At 38.6% G+C, this 16,901-nt stretch overlaps 1 protein-coding gene across 5 annotated transcripts in view; it reads right to left on the bottom strand.

Moving 5' to 3' along the window:
• LOC122190075 (activating transcription factor 7 interacting protein) overlaps positions 1-16,901 on the bottom strand; it is a 152,651-nt gene that overhangs the window by 83,001 nt on the left and 52,749 nt on the right. For all 5 annotated transcript variants that reach the window (XM_042889781.1, XM_042889777.1, XM_042889780.1 and 2 more), the window contains exons 3-10: positions 14,890-14,967; positions 11,986-12,134; positions 10,777-10,914; positions 9,750-9,815; positions 9,086-9,159; positions 8,538-8,626; positions 6,306-6,941; positions 4,757-4,824 (exon numbers count right to left, since the gene is read on the bottom strand). In XM_042889781.1, the coding sequence (XP_042745715.1) occupies positions 4,757-4,824; positions 6,306-6,941; positions 8,538-8,626; positions 9,086-9,159; positions 9,750-9,815; positions 10,777-10,914; positions 11,986-12,134; positions 14,890-14,967 (1,298 nt within the window). The remainder of the gene's footprint in view (positions 1-4,756; positions 4,825-6,305; positions 6,942-8,537; positions 8,627-9,085; positions 9,160-9,749; positions 9,816-10,776; positions 10,915-11,985; positions 12,135-14,889; positions 14,968-16,901) is intronic.

Below are 16,901 nucleotides of genomic sequence, written 5' to 3'. Positions count from 1 at the left end.
TCTCCCCAGTTTAAATCACCACCTAGATTTTTGTTGAGGAATCAAACTATTAGCAATATGCCAATATGCTGTTACAGTATATTACACAGATGCAGTTAGGACCAGAGCAGGATATGTGGCTGGTATGACCACATTATGCAGCAAGAATGAACAAAAAAGAATGAACTCCTGTCAGTGTTCTCATGTTTCCTTTGTTAAGTCTTGTAGACCAGAACAAGGAATTATCTGAGACAACAACAGGAAATGGGAGAGAAGGTATAAAAAACCAAGACATATCCATCTTGGTGAAGATTTAGAGCAAGACTCTTCGAACAAGAAATGAAATTTGCCAGTTTACCTGAATTGCGAATTCTATGAAGACAAAGTTTGGAAGTTTGCTATGCTAGAAAATCCTAGAATAAGATACTGCCACCTGTTTTTGTGTATTTTTTTTCCCTAATTTTTATATATGGCCCCTAGAAAGGCCTTTCTATTTGTTATTTCCATTTGATTTACTTTAGATTTGATAAAATGATAATCCTGGATCTGTGATTTCCTATAGCCAAGAAAGTCATAAGTTAATGCTATAACTAAGTCAATACGGGATTGTGTGGCAGAAGTAATTTTTACGTTAAAGATTATATCTCATTAACTTGTTTGATCTTTATAATATGAAAAGACTGACCATAAACAGTATATACGATACATACAGCGATTCTGAAATCTCTTCAATAATTAACACAACCGATGAGAAAACAGAACATTCTGGGTTAGTCTACACTAAGGAAAAGTAGTAAATACAACTAACCTAACCCAGACTTGAAAATGTAATCAGCAGCAGCCACAATAAGAACTCCAAAGATCAGGCATCAAGTCACTTAGTCATAGAACCACCTGAGCTGGAAAGGACTTTTAAAGTTCACCTAGTCCAAATCCCCTGCAATGAACTGGGAATCTACAGCTGGATCAGGTTGCTCTGAACTCCTCCAGCCTGACCTTGAATGTTTCCAGAGGTAACACCTCAACTTTAATTACATTTAAACAACAGATCTGCTCTCAATTCTATTGAGAACGTTTTCCTCATTTCATGGACAACTGAAGACACAGAAATTTTTGCACCATTTGTATCAGATAAGTGTTTTTGGAGATGGGAGTGACTGAAATCTTAGTCAAAAACATGAAAGGAAAACAAAAGACCTGCAACAGAAATCTGTAGCTTGTGGATTAAATTAATTTAAAAGTATGTTCAAAAAACAAAAAAAAAAAAAACAAAAAAAACCAAAAGCAAAAGCAAAACAATAAAAACAGGAAGCTGCACAGCATAATCTTTTGGCAAGACTGGTAACAATCACTGGTAACAAGACTGGAACAAAGAATGTGACAGTGATCAGGCAACTCCAGCTGTTTTCATGCATATGTATGTATTTGAACTGCAAGTGTCTGTTTCATTCAGCTTGTACTTTTCTCTGAGATCTTCAGCAATCAAGTATTTGTTTAGTAAGATGCTACAGTAGTGCCAACAGTCACAGAGTGGTATAATAAATATACTCTTCACAAAATATAGAAGCCATGCACTTAGTGTAGAAAGCATAGCTCTTCAGCTAAGGGGAAATCAGTATCTCCCCATTTTTATTTTATTTTTTTAAATTTAAATAGTTCAGCTCAGTCATTTAGAGTCCCAGTTGCTAATGAAAGTCACAGAAACTGCAAGACCTGCACTAAGTTTCTGTTCCATAGCTCACTTCAGGACTGTGAACAAGATACTTCTTGATGAACTACATCATAGGAAATTTCCTTAGTAAACCAACTGATGAAACAAATTTGATATTTTTTTTTTCTATTCTAGTGATTTACTTGAAATCAGCTCTGTTACAAAAAGCATCAAGACGTTAGTTCTTGTTTTATCAAGTGCTTTATGAAAGTTAATTACAACAGCCTTGGAGAGGACTGGCAGTTGGGCTCACTTTGGCTACGTTCTTGGGGAGGAAGAACTGCACGCTGGAAGAACTGCAGTTCAAAAGGATCAATAGGGCTTTTAGATTGGAGAGCAGTATGTCCCTCAGGGACTAAAGTCACAAGACTAGTGCCAGATGGCATGCTAGACTTCTAAGATTTATAAGATTTTGCTTTGTTTTACAACAACATGGTTTCTAGAAAAGGTGGAGACACCAGATAATGATTCATTTATGATTTGCAATCTTGCTATATAGGTAATTGATTGTGTTATTCTCCATTATATCTGACCAAGCCCTGTAGTGAACTTCTGCAGCTCCCCAGCAGTGTCGAATAGCAGACTCAGAGTGATGGCCTGCCAATGCCATAATTTTCTCCAGGCCCCAGTCCTGCTTCACACAGTAGCTGGATGGTGGTAGTTCGGAGAGAATGATTGGTATATCGCTGAGAAAGCCTGGCTGCCACACTTATCCTGGGCATCATTGCACCCAAGTAGTTCACACCCATTGGTTCTCTTTTGTACCATACAGGCTGTTCTTTCATTTGCTCTGCTGTTAGCTTTAAAGGATGCAGGTAAAAGGCCGGAGGCTCTGGAGGCAACTTAGATAAATAAAGCTCCAAGGAAAAAACAGGACAGTTTGGGTCCCCTGGCATATCATACATTTTACCCATTTTATGAGGATCTTCTTCATTTTTTCCTTTTCCAGGACACCTAAACATAGCATAACGACGCCCGTTCTTGTCCTTCTTAACAACAAAAGCATCTGGAGCAAGATCTCTCAAAATTTCCCTCCCTCGTTTGGTAAAATGCAACTGCAAATCAAACCACACCTTGTTGACGAGTGCCACAGGACTGTGCAATCCCAGTACACCAGACAGTTTAATCTTACGCAAGTCGTCAGCTGCTATAGGAGGATGGTGGTGAGTCTCATCCTTTCCCTGGATGCGCAGCATCCTCAGCATACTCACAAATACCATATTTGCACTAGCAAACTCTTTGTCCTTCATTAAGCAAATCTGACGATTGTAAGGTGGCATTTTGAGATGCCGGTTTAAGCCAGCACGCATTGACTTGTAGCTTGCCACACTGTAGGTATTTCCATCATGATTCCTTATTTTGCAATAAAATTCTCTTAAAATATCATTGAGTTCACTTACTGGAACCAATTCAAAGCTAGGATCCTTGCCATTTTTGGCCAGCCATTGCTTTAATAGGTTAGCTGCCCAGCCAGTCTGCTTGTGGGTGTTTTTGATGCTCTTAGCATCCTCTTCCTCTTCCTCCAAGCCAAAGAGGACATCCTCAGGGAAGTTAAGATTCATCTGTGCTGCTTCTACTGCTTCTTTATTTTCTGATGAAGTCTCTTCCTGTTTCAATTGCTTTTCGAAACAATTGATCAAAGTTGTACCATCAAATATGCCACAGGTATACGGCACACAGCGAACTACTTTTTGTTCTGAGAGCTGTGAAGTGCAGAGTAATACATAATATTTTGGATGTTACATAACAAAAAGCAGGTGGCATTAACTGGATTTTTCAAATGACATTGCATGTCAGTTTCATATCCTGATAGTCAATTAGAATGCATCTGGTCTTTTTTTAAATTAACCATGGCATTACACATGCTTTAACTGATTCAACTGAAAGTAAACCTAGAGACACACTAAAAGACTGAAAACCGGAAAGCGTCTTGTATCTTGTTTCCTTCCAAATCCTTCCTTTTTGCTCACCTTCAATTGCTAAATACCACTCATGCACACAAACTTTTTTGCTAAAATCTTTTCTGGGTTTCAGACTCTACCGAAGATGAGAAAATCCAAAATATACATCTTATGCTGAAAATATATCTTAAAATCATAAATGTCAATTATTCTGGTACTGCTTTTCCTCCATATCAACTACTGACAGATTGGTACAGCTATAATCCACAGGTATCTTCTAAAAATGATAACCATTCTTTATGAAATGCTTTAATAAAAAGGTAGAGTAAGGCATGGATTATAATCTGTAACACTGGTCATCTTTACTAGACTATTTATACAGGAAGTGAAAAACAGAATCTTGTCCAGTATACTTTCTTCTTGCTTTGAAACACAATTCAGATTTATCTGCACCTTGAAAAACCATTAAATGCGAAAATTTTGGGTAGAAAAAAATAATTTTATTCCCCTTAGTAAAATGACTTCCAGTTAACAGAAATGTACATGTGAAGTGCTTTGTGTAATATCTGTACACAGAATCGTCATTACAAATCATTTCAAATACCTTAAATTTAACCTTAAAATTGCAAAGTCCAACAAATTTTAGAAGAATCCAGAAGTACTGCAAGTTCTTTGTTATGAAGTAGCTATTTCTGAAGGAAGTGTATTTTTTTTTCTTAATAACTTTTGGATTAGTGTAAAAATGAGAGCTGCAATAGTTTGCAAAATACTTTTAGCTTCAAGTTTAAGACCTTTAGGCAAAAACTAAGTAGAGTTTTCTTTCATATGTTGGCTCTGTTGCATCAGACATGTTTTTAGTGTTCTCCAGGATTACTAACTCACCTACTTATGGAAAACACACTGGAAAACTTCTGAAGAGATTATGAGGAGCTCATGCTCCCAGTAATACTCCGGATCAGAAGAAGAAAAATACAAATAGACACAAACTAGAAAGAACGGAGGAAAAAATACCAACAACGAAGAAACACACAAACCAGAAAAAAAACCCACAACAAAAAACACCCACAGCCTGAAGTTGCTTCATTATGAGCAATGAGGGTAAAGAACTTATCTCCTGTGGATTGTAACTTCAGAAGTTTCAACAAAAATATAATCAACAACCTACCTGTGTTGTTCCCTCAGCTGTTCTCTTGTTCGCTGAAGAATCTGCTGGTGGCCTGCTTGTCTGGTTTTCTGAAGGGTCAAGAAATTGGTTCATTTGCAGTATCTAATCAATACTAAACTAAATACAGCTAGTCCACTCTACAAATTTAAAGGCAACATTTGAAGTTGTTTGATACTGAATGCTCCTTATTTTTCAAGTGCAAGTATCCAAGCTTGATTACTATCATTTTTCAGAGGAAACAGGAAGAAAAAGCAAAATGGCACTTTTCAGTCTAGAAGTAGTATTCATTCCCTTCCTTGAATGTCTGACCATGTATTCCAAATATTTTATGGGTAATTCCCTCAGTTGTCTGAGGAGAAAACATAATTCCAATCTCTCCTGCCCCTATATGTTAACAGACAAGATATAAAGCAGAAAAAAAAAAAGTTGTTCAACACATTCACATGAAAATTGACTATGTATGGTTAGAATGGAAAATATGTAAATGAGGCAAGCAGAGCAGGGACAGAATTCTTAATTCTTGCTCAACTGAACACATACCTACTTAAGCAGAAGTTGCTTGAATATTTGACGTAAACATTTAAATCAAAATTCTTCCTTCATACTCCCTTACATTTTAACCAGAGCTTAGCAGCAACTTGCTTGCCCAAAGCAGTGTTTCAATTCTGGTGAGAAAACCACTTGGTATACACAAATGCAATGTGAACTGTAGAAAACAATACATATTTCTGGGCACAGAGACCTTTCACAGCTCTTTGTATGATATCACTATACTAGCCTTAGAAATAAACAATAATGCAAAGCGTATAATTGTCACTTTCATGGAAAATATATTTGGCATACGTATCTTAGAAATGAGAAATGAAATAAAATTATTTGTGATGTTGAGCCCTACTTGAATTAATCCTAACATTATACTGTGCCAATTAGAAACTCTTATCTATGATTTCAACACACTCAATACCACTAAGAAAATCTTGACCGCAAATAAAAATTTCAACATATCTAGTATCAGAAGTGCAGAGAATTGTCATGACACGGCAGAAGATGGAGAGAAAGCATTTTAAAATATGTCAGCTAAATAGCATATCTGAACTTTTCCTGTGCTTTAAGAGCCTTTAAATCTAATTCTTTGGAATTAGATTAATATTATGTTGTGTTCTTTTTTTCTCCCATTTTGTTTAAGTGTTTTGAAAATTAAGCCAATGAACATACTTTCTGTTCTTTGGAAAGGTAATCAGATTATTCCAGGAAGTTACATTATACAAAAATGTTAATATTAGGACAGAAGCATCTGATTTCATGCTAGGAATAATATAAATCAAGTTCTAAATAAAACAAAGCTTAAAGCGTCAAACTGTTAACTCCTAATGAGATATGATTTTCAACAATGTGACAGATGATCCTGATCCTGATAATTTCAACAGTAAGGCCACCCAGAAGATACATTTCAGTAAAAACAAAACTTCCACAGGACTAGAATTTAATGTTTTCTTTTGACAATGGTTTTCTCCTCTTTTCCTAGTGTCAACATTCAAGCATGACTTACCAACTCTGGGCGCTGTAACGGTAGATGGTTCGGCAGGAGCGGTACTATTAAATGCGGAGAGGGGAATCTTCATATGTATGGGACCTCGGTTGCTGGTAGAATTATGAAGTCCTGAAGTACCCACTGTGGGCAAAGAAGTCCTTGTGGTTTGTGCAACAGGATGTGTAGTTGAAACTGCTTGTACAGCTAATGTTGTCCGTACAGACCCAGCACTGGCTGGAGAGTTTCTCTGAACACTAGGACTGGACACAGACAGGCTGTTATTTGGTTTAGTTGTGTTAGTAGATGCCAAAGATACTGCATTTTTGGTAAGGCTACCAACTGTAGATGAGCTCTGTACAGATATAAATTCAACGCTGCCTGACTGCTGGTTAGTGACCAAAGTTCCTGCGTGGCCTTGAAGGAGCTGAGGCTGGGATGATACTGCAACAGGCACGTGCAAGATTACAGGCAAAGACTGCAATGAAACAGACATTGGCTGAGTGCTGCCACTGGGCACTTGGCTTGTGCCTACAACTGTAGCTGTGTTAGCCGTCGAAATAACTGCTGTTGTCAAAGGGCTAGAGGTCACTGGAGTCTGAGGCTTAGGATGTCCACTGGCAGGTGTCTGAGGAGCAGCAAGACTTGAAGCTGGTGCTACACACAAAACACAAAAACAGAATTTGAACCAAGAGGGTAGATCCACTCCAACACAACAAATGAAAAAATGGTTACTTTTATTTTCAAAGAAAGGCTATGTGTGCTCTTTTTTCTGCTGTACACTGTGAAATTCAGTGGTCTAGTTTAAGATAGTGTATACCGTATTTCTATTTGAAAGAACTAAATACAAATGACAAAATTTACAAACAATTGAGACGCAGAGGCTTGAGGAGCTGAGGTTCAAATAATGAAAATACATGAAGTACAGCACTTTAAACACTTGCTACAGAAACAGTAGAGCAACTGGTCCTTTAGAAAACACAAGAAGACAAAAATGAAATCAACTTGACTAAGTTACTTTGTATCTAGACGATGCTACTGAAATAAGGGCAGGACATTGTATCTAGAAGATGCTACTGAAATAAGGATTAATGTGCCAAAGAAAGTATTTGCTTTTATGCAACAAAATTTTGGGATTAAATGTAAAGATCAGGAGCACAATATACTAAATATAGCCATTACATTCCTATTACGTGCTGGTTCTGAAAAAAAAAAAAAGAAAAAGATTTATTTAAGTTTTAAGTAAACAGAATTTTAAAACTGAAGATGGTGTGAGAATGGTGAGATGGTGAAGAATGTAATTAATTGTGGTTTTGATTCTAAATTCCTTACAAAATTCCAGTATTGGAATTCCACTTGTGATACCTTTAAGAAATGAGGCTTGTGACTTCCCTTAATTCCTCACTCAATTTTTATAGCCACTAGTCAGAGAGCACAATAATCAGCATCCTACTACAATCAAGTGCAAAAAAATGGCCTGTGAGCCATGCGCTTCACTTCTCAGCAGTGAAGAAACTTCAGCAGTGGAGAAACTTCACGTTTTTCTGCCTTACCCAGGCAAGCAGTCTGCTGTAGCATTTAATTTGCCCAGATGTTCTAGTTGGCCATGTCAATGTATTTTTTGCCTTGCCTAGTAAGCACATTACACAAACATAAATGCCATCCCGAAGAAAGCAACAAAGATGATAAAAAGGCTGGAAGGAATGAGCTATGAGGTGAGGCTGAGGACACTTTGGACTCTAGACAGGAGAAAAGAAGACTAAAAGGTGATCTCATTGCTCTCAAAGACTTCCTGAGATGAAAAAGTGAAGAGGAAGGTGCTGGTCTCTTCTTCATGGTAACTGAGGACAGGATGTATAGGAGTGGTGTAAAGCTGTATGAGGAGCTTCAGGCTACAAACAAGGAAAAATGTCTTCGTTGCAAAGGTGGTCAAACACTGGAAGAGTCTACCTGCAGAGCTGGCTGATGCCCCTTGCCTGTCAGTATTAAACATTTCAACAACATCCTAAATAATATGCTTTAATTTTTGGTTAGCCCTCAAGAGGTCAGGCAGTTGGCCTAGATGATTTTCGAAGGTCCTTTCTAACTCAATGATTCCATTCAATTCTAAACTGGGAATGTGGTAGGCAGCCAAGAGTAATGATGTCAGGAATAAAGAATTTCTACAAAACAGTTTTGGTCTGCTTAGTTACCTAATTAATGGAAAGCAATCAAACTTTCATGAATTTATAAAGGCCATAGGTGGTTTCTCACCTCCATTCACAGGGGCTTGAAGAGTTGCTGGTTTACTATCTCCTACATTCCTCTTTGATTCCAGCATCTGCCTCACCGTGGTAATATTTCTACAGAAAGAAGACTGTTAGCACTTCTCAACAGGTATAGTGATGATGGGGAAACAAGGCTATATTGCAAGGCTATTAGTTTCATTAATTTTATAATCTGATTTATCTTCTGCCTCCACAAGCAAATTAACACTGTATATTCCTCTACTCAAAAACAAAGAAACAAAAAAACCCCTCAGAGAATTACTTATTTACAAATTTTCAAGCTTTTGCACTGAGCTTGCCTTTTGTCAAGTGAATTTTCTCATTAGACTTCTATCATCTTTAACTGTTAACACATCGTTTAACCTAGGAATTAATTCAATACTGTCCATTTGTGAATTCTGTGAATAAAAATTGAATTTTACAGTTGAATAGCAATGAAGGAAGAACACTTTAATTAAAAAACAAACAATCAAATTCATTACGTAAGGTCCTACTCTGAATTTTAACATGACTGTAGTGATGTGCTTTGCTTACCGGTATGTCAGATTGTTTGCATTCGCAGTGCTACTTGCTGCTTTTCCTGAGGACAGAGATGGGTTTGGTGTATTCTAAAAAAGAAACAAAAATATAAAGAAAAACAAAACAATTGCATCAGCTTGTGGATTAACTGTAGTCCTTACAGATTCCTTTCTACACTACTTTCTACGATTTGGTCCTACCTGCCTCACTCCTACACACTTTCTCCAAGCCTCTTGTCTTTAGGTTTTTATAGCACAAGATCAAAAGAATCGATATTTCTTTTTGAACTGTTACAAATTTTTAGCTCCCACTTCGTCACAGTAACTAACCCAAAATACTTATTCTAGACAGATTTGTATTCATTCCTCTATTCCCTTCCCTCCCTCCCTAAAAGCAGATATTCATCCTGTACTCTTCATATTGAAGTAAATTACTTTTTCTTACATATAATTTAAGGTGCTTCCACACTAACAATGTATAAAAGACCTTCTGTGCAAATGAGACCCACTGAATAGATGTTGAAGACTCTATTCCTAAGAATGGCTCACTTTCAGTCAAATAAGACAAATCTACTTTGTGAACACCACTGAAATAAGTCACATATTCCTGCATACAAAATTTCCTCAATACAAGGCTTAGATTAGCTCACAAATACAAATACTGCAAACACAGTTCTTACTTCCTGTTTTTTCTTCATATCCTCCTTGGCAGCTCCAAACCGTTTTGTCAATCGAGAGATTTTAGCCTAAATGGAAAGAAGAGAAAAACCAGTAAACAAAACCACAAACACAAGAACCATTAAAGAAATTACACAAACCAAACGTTTATACAGCCTGGAAGGCCAACTGTGTTCTGGGCTGCATTAAAGAAGGGATGGCCAGGAGGAACAGGGAGGTGGTTGTCCCCCTCTACTCGGCTCTTGTGAGACCCCGTCTGCAGTACTGTGTCCAGGCCTGGGGCTCCCAGTACAGGAAGGACGTGGAGCTCTTGAAGCGGGTCCAGAGGAGGGCACTAAGATGATCAGAGGGCTGGAGCACCTCTCCTATGAGGAAAGGTTGAGGGAACTGGGATTGTTTAGCTTGGAGAAGAAAAGGCTCTAGGGAGACCTCATTGTGGCCTTCTAGTACTTGAAGGGAGCTTATAAACAGGAAGGGGAATGCCTGTTTACGAAGGTGGAGAGTGATAAGACAAGGGGAAATGGTCTTAAACTGAGACAGGGGAGATTTAGGTTAGTTTTTCACACAGAGGGTGGTGACGCACTGGAACAGGTTGCCCAAGGAGGTTGTGGATGCCCCATCCCTGGAGGCATTCAAGGCCAGGCTGGATGTGGCTCTGGACAGCCTGGTCTGCTGGTTGGCGACCCTGCACATAGCAGGGGGTTGAAACTAGATGATCATTGTGATCCCAGGCCATTCTGTGATTCTATGATTCTAAGAAAATATTCTTTCCATGAAAGACAGTACTACTATATGACTTTGGAGCAGCAGAAAGACACCAGTGTGTATCACAATCCTACATTATGCATGACTTTTCACTGCTATTCATAACTGCACAAAGATAATGTACTTATTCACTTTTTTTTTTTCTCCTCTCATCCCCCTGTGGAATCAAACTGCCTTCCCAAACAGCAGCAACGGGAAACTTATTACTAAATGCTGAGGAACTTGCTAAATTTGACACTTGTGTGCAATTCAATACACACTCACCTGTAGTTCAGTAAGCACGGTTTTATGCCTCTTGTTACATTCTACTTTCTCTATTCGCATTTTCAAGTCTGCCAGAGTCTTGTCAAATACAGCACACTGTAAAGCAGCAAGTTTTTCTTCTAACACTCTCTGGATAACCTGCCAAATTAGGATGGGAAAAAAAGGAAAAGAAAATTAATCCTAAAACTTGGGAGACTGTCTATAAAAATATTGTCAACTCAAAAAGAATTTTGCCACGAATGACACTGGTTGTGCCTTGTCAATCAATTAAATTTATCATAATCAATAATAAGAATGTGGTTACATTGCTAAACAACGTGTTTTGACAAATATATATATCCCTTTCTACCATTAACTCAATACATTAATTTCACTGCAGTATGATAAACATATACAGATTTATAATTGATAAAAAGAATCTTAACAGAAGACATTTTTGTACCACTGTGTTTACACAGGTTGAATTTTTCCCTTCTTTTCTACTATTTATAGTGACATTGGCATTTGAAGAACAGAAACTGAAAGTGTTTAATGAAACTTTAGTTTTTGATACACAGTTTCCCCTAAGCAGAAATGCCCTGTGCTGCTTTAGCTGCAGAAGATAAAAATGGCAAAAGAAGAGACTAATTTCTGCAAAGTCTACTTACTACATTTATCTTTTCCCCTTCTGCTCCTAAATCTTTACTATTGCAAAGTAAAAATCTCCATAAGAAAAAGAAATAAACAAGCAATAAAAGTGGTTGTCTGGATCCTACACTGAAGTTACAATATGCACCACCATAGCTCTACAAAAATCTGCAAAACACTATGTTTGATAACTCATTATTATGAGAGACTTTCTTTAAAGCTGGGTACAAAAAGCAAAGCACACGTAAACATTTATCATACTAAAATGCCACCTTTACTGGGATTCTTTTATTCTCCATCTATAGTCACATTTCACTTAAGAATTTAAATGCTTAACACATTTCAAATATAATTCTTGTGACATGCTTTCCAAATGGCATTTAGTCTAAGTAAGGCTACCTAGGACTTTATACATTGAACCTCTGTTGTTATTTTAATTACGTATGATTTTAAATCAAAAAATGAGAGAAAGCTTGTGTGTACGTGACTAGAGAGTGTGTGGGAAAAGACAGGTGAAGTGGTAAGAGAAAATAAAGACATGAGATACTGTTTTGCCATCTTCATTCTTCACTTCCACTCTACCTTTTCTAACTTTTGGTCAACATCTCTTCTGGCTGTAATTTTCACTTGGAATTCTGCTTCATAATCTTCCTCTCCAACATATCGACGCCGTTTAGAATGCACACTGTCCATGTCCTCAGATTTTGAACGCTTTCTTCTTGATACTTCACCTGAAACAATTAGATACAACTGCTGATGACGAATCTTAAAAACAAACAAACAGAAACCAAATGAAAGCAAAATAAGAACAACCAGAAGAACTACCCCCAAACAGATACTTGCAGAATTGCACGAATATTATGAAGTTTCATTTTTTATCCACTTAAGCATTTTTCATTCTAGAACAGTAAGAATGCCTTCAGAAAAGCAATGTATTTGACAACATCAAAAGAGAACAAGGCCCTTTCTCTCCATACATCGCTGCCAAGAGTTCCGCTTTGTGATTCACCAAACCACTACCTCAAATGCAAGACCACACAGCCATTCCCCTCTTGCCTGCCTCCATTTCTTCCTCTTTCTACCAGCACCATCCTGAAATGTAACATGGCTTCTCAGAAGCAAAATAAAACCTCTTTCTGAAAAAAGTATTTTTTTCTCAGTAACCTATTAGCCAACTAAAACTTCTACTTCAGTCTGCCTGTGTTAGCAGAGTTCTTTCCTATCTGTCATGAATTCTTAACCTGTACCTCCAACCTCTGAATAAGAGAGCAATTTTTCTTACTATTTGAGCAAGAAGGAAAGTAAAAACCTGATGAAAGAAGAGGCTCAAAACAGAACTATATTATGAAGGTTATTTTCATTACAGTGATGAAGCACAGAAGAGCAAAAAGAGACCTCATTCATTCCTCCAGCTCCTGGCACCATATGCTCTAGTGATGTGGATACAGAATGATGTGCCCAGTAAAGGGAAGAAAAGAAAGTTATAGACCATTCTGTGTGTGTTTGTCCATACAAACATCAAAGACCATGAGCTTCACATTTGAGGATGAGTCAGAAAGACAGAATTAGTAGATAATGGAGAATGAAAAAGCACAACAAATAGCGACTTTCCATTTTTCTTTAATTATATTACACACACTGTGCGAGTCATATTTTTAACTTCAGAGATTATTTTCTAATTTTCTGATGGTCAAATTTCTGATGGTTTTCCATGTTGAGAGCTGCACTAAAAAGACTCCAGTGTACTAAAAATATTAAAAGGCAATTTTAAAACTCTGTGTGACAACCTTTATCTAAAAAAAAAAGAGAGCATAGGTATTCACATTTTAGGGGAATACAACAGGACTACAGGACTCCATATAAACACTGCAGAATGCTGAGTATCTGTGAACAATTTAAATGTCTAAGGTGTAATTTTTTGTTTTTATTTTTTCAGAATGACAGTAAACAGTGACGAATAAAAACAGCTACAGCTCAAGCTTTCTTCCATCCATCAGAAAAGCCTGCAGAAAGTGAATAAATTTTAAACTGCAAAGTTAGAAAACTATCCACAGACTACTGAAGACAAGTTTACTAGGATTTTCTGTACACTGTTTGCCTACTCCCAGTCAGTCATTTGAGAAGAAATCAAACCATTCACGAATGAAACAATTAGCTTGTAACATACAAGAAGTACTTATTTATTTATCAAAACATGTTCAATAATTTGTTCTGAAGCAGAGGCTACATTAAATCATACTGCAGCTTGATTATCTTTGAAGAACTTGAGGGTGCTTGCTGCTGATGGAAAGGATAGCAATGGGAAGTTGTGACTCCTGGAAACAAAAACAGCTTTGAGTTGCATCAGTTGCTCCTGATTGAAGGGTGTTTTGCACTTATGTTCTAGTTAACACTTTATGCACACTGAAACATCCTTTCAGCATGTACTGGCGAGAAGCCTAAATAATGGCTGGGCCTAAAGCACAGCTTCCAGACCATGGCTAACAACAGCTGAGAAACTTTGCAAAGTAGGGTGCACAGAAGGTGGTCATGGTCACCATGCTCAGCAACGGTGATGACCTACCATGTGACATCATCTCCACTGGGACAGTTCCCCTTGTCATGTCCAAGCCCCCATGCAAACAGAGCTCTCCTGGGTGAGGATATGGCTTCGCAAATCTCAAGCTGCCTGGACCTCTACAGTGTCTCTTTCTGTATGAAGCCCTGGCAGAGAGAGATGAACTTCTTGCTTACAGGAGGTATAAACTAGTGGGGCAGTCACGTTACCAAGCAAAGAATCTACAGAAGGAGGTCAGGAGATGAAATAACATCAGAGATAATTAAACAGAGAGTGACCTGATGAACTGTAAGATCCTTCAGCTTCAAGAACCAGAACCTCCAGCTACACCAGAGGACACAGCCAGAGCTTGTCCTGTTGCAAAGTGGAAATTCCAACAATGACAAAAGTAGGAAGCACCAGGACAGTGGCTCCCAATATGCCTGCAGGTGCACAGGATAACTAAAGATTTGGATCTTATCATTTCAGATTGCTGAAAGTTCTGCCCAGGGAAACGCCTGAACTATCTGAGCCTGCAGCTCAGCAGCACGATGCAGAAATCAAGAGCAGTAACTGTGGATGATTCCCTACCTGCAGGGAACAGATTCCTATCTGCAATGGACAGAATGACCTCATAAAAATCTAAAAACAGGAAGTGTGCAGGGATGGGGTTAAGAAAGTTAAAGGCCACCTTCAGCTCAATCTAGTGAGGAACATGAACAGTAAGCAGTAAGGGCTTTCTACCAGCATATTAGCAGCATAAGGTTAACTAGGAAAAATATGCCCCCTGCTGCTGACAGGGTAGCAAATGATACAGTAGAAAAAACCTCAGATGCCTATTTTGGCTCAGACCTTAATGAGAAACCTTTCCTTCAGCTATCCTTGACACCTCAATGATTCTGTGTTTCTAATACGTATCATCAGTGCAGAGTAGTGTTGATATTACATACCTCTGTCTGTGAGTTTTTCTTCTTCTTTGTGGACCACTTCTCTTTCTTTGTCCTTTTCCTCACTTTTTCCCACCTCTTCTACAAACACAAGAAAAAAATGTGTTACTTACATTGACTTACAGAATGTTATACACAGAATCCTCTTTTGATTTGTGAGCTTAGGATGCTTACAAAATGGAAGAGAAAGAAACATGAGAGAGGGAGAAGTATGTAGAGATGAAAAAAAAAAGAAGATAGTTTCAGAGCAAAACTACTGTACAACAGAGATCCACTTCTGGATTTGCTCAGCTTTAAAACCAACACAATGCCTGAAAGTTGCATCTGAAAGCTAGACTTAGAAAAAAACATAAAAATTCAGTAGGAAATTATTAACATGTTTATTTACCTTTGGCAAATTCAACCACAGTATTTATGGTAGGATAAAGTTAAGATCCTTTTTTCTTAGTGAGTATTGATAGTAATTTAATGTTTGTTACTAGAAGAAAGCATCCTAATTTAAATCCAATTATCTACCTTACTCATGTCAAGGGGCTTAGAACTAGAGGGTCTTCAATGTCCCTTAAAGTCCCTTCCAGCATTCACTTAAAACCTACATTGCAGAAAGTTCATTAAACAATGAACAAACAAAAAAATTAACCACATCTCAAATCCACACAGCTTACAAGGAAGTACTTTCTAAAAGCTGCACAAAGGGAGAAATTTCCATCAACTTTTACTGCATGTTCCATGACTTCTTCCAGCATATCATACAGGCTGTATTGCTGCCTTCTTTGCTTGCTACATGCAACATAAAACTATTAAGTTACACTGCCTATTAGCATTACATTAAAATAGATCCAGAATATAACAAAACAAGTCGACTCTGTTATACAACGCTTGATTGCTACACTTCTTCAATTTCTATTTTCATTCAGTTATTACATCACAGCTTATGTAGGCTTTTTTAGAATCATAGAATCATAGAATCACTAAGGTTGGAAAAGACCTAAAAGATCACCCAGTCCAACCGTTCACCTATTCCCAATAGCTCCTACTAAACCATGTCCCTCAACGCAACATCCAGTCTTTCCTTGAACACCCCCAGGGTCGGTGATTCCACCACCTCCCTGGGCAGTCCATTCCAGTGCCTGACCACCCTTTCTGAAAAGTAATACTTCCTCATGTCCAGCCTGAATCTCCTCTGCCGTAGCTTGAAACCATTCCCCCTGGTCCTATCACTAATGACACGAGAGAAGAGGCCGACCCCCAGCTCACTACAACCTCCCTTCAGGAAGTTATAGAGAGCAATAAGGTCTCCCCTGAGCCTCCTCTTCTCCAGGCTGAACATTCCCAGCTCCTTCAGCCTCTCCTCATATGGCCTGTGTTCCAGACCCCTCACCAGCTTTGTTGCCCTTCTTTGAACACGTTCCAGGGCCTCAATATCTTTCTTGCAGTGAGGGGCCCAAAACTGGACAGAGTACTCCAGGTGCGGCCTCACGAGTGCTGAATATAGGGGAACAATCACCTCTCTGCTCCTGCTTGCAACACTGTTTCTGATGCAAGCCAGGATGCCATTGGCCTTCTTGGCCACCTGGGCACACTGTCGGCTCATGTTCAGCCGAGCATCAATCAATACCCCCAGGTCCATTTCCTCTACGTAGTCCTCCAGCCACACCGCCCCGAGCCTGTAGCGTCGCCTGGGGTTGTTGTGGCCGAAGTGCAGGACCTGGCATTTGGCCTTGTTGAAACTCATCCCATTGGCTCCAGCCCAGCTCTCCAGCCTGTCCAGATCCCTCTGTAGGGCCTCGCTACCCCCAGGCAGATCGACACTTCCAGCCAATTTGGTGTCATCTGCGAATTTACTGAGGGTGCACTCGATGCCCTCATCGAGGTCATCAATAAAGATATTGAAGAGGACAGGCCCCAGCACCGACCCCTGGGGAACACCACTCACGACCGGTCGCCAGCTGGATTTAACTCCATTCACCACCACTCTCTGTGCCCGGCCCTCCAGCCAGCTCCTTACCCAGCCA

Source organism: Lagopus leucura, unplaced genomic scaffold, assembly GCF_019238085.1.
Source record: "Lagopus leucura isolate 7727_CA_CO unplaced genomic scaffold, USGS_WTPT01 Super-Scaffold_100159, whole genome shotgun sequence".
Taxonomy (NCBI): Eukaryota; Metazoa; Chordata; class Aves; order Galliformes; family Phasianidae; genus Lagopus; species Lagopus leucura.
This window is presented reverse-complemented; position numbering and strand designations above follow the sequence as displayed.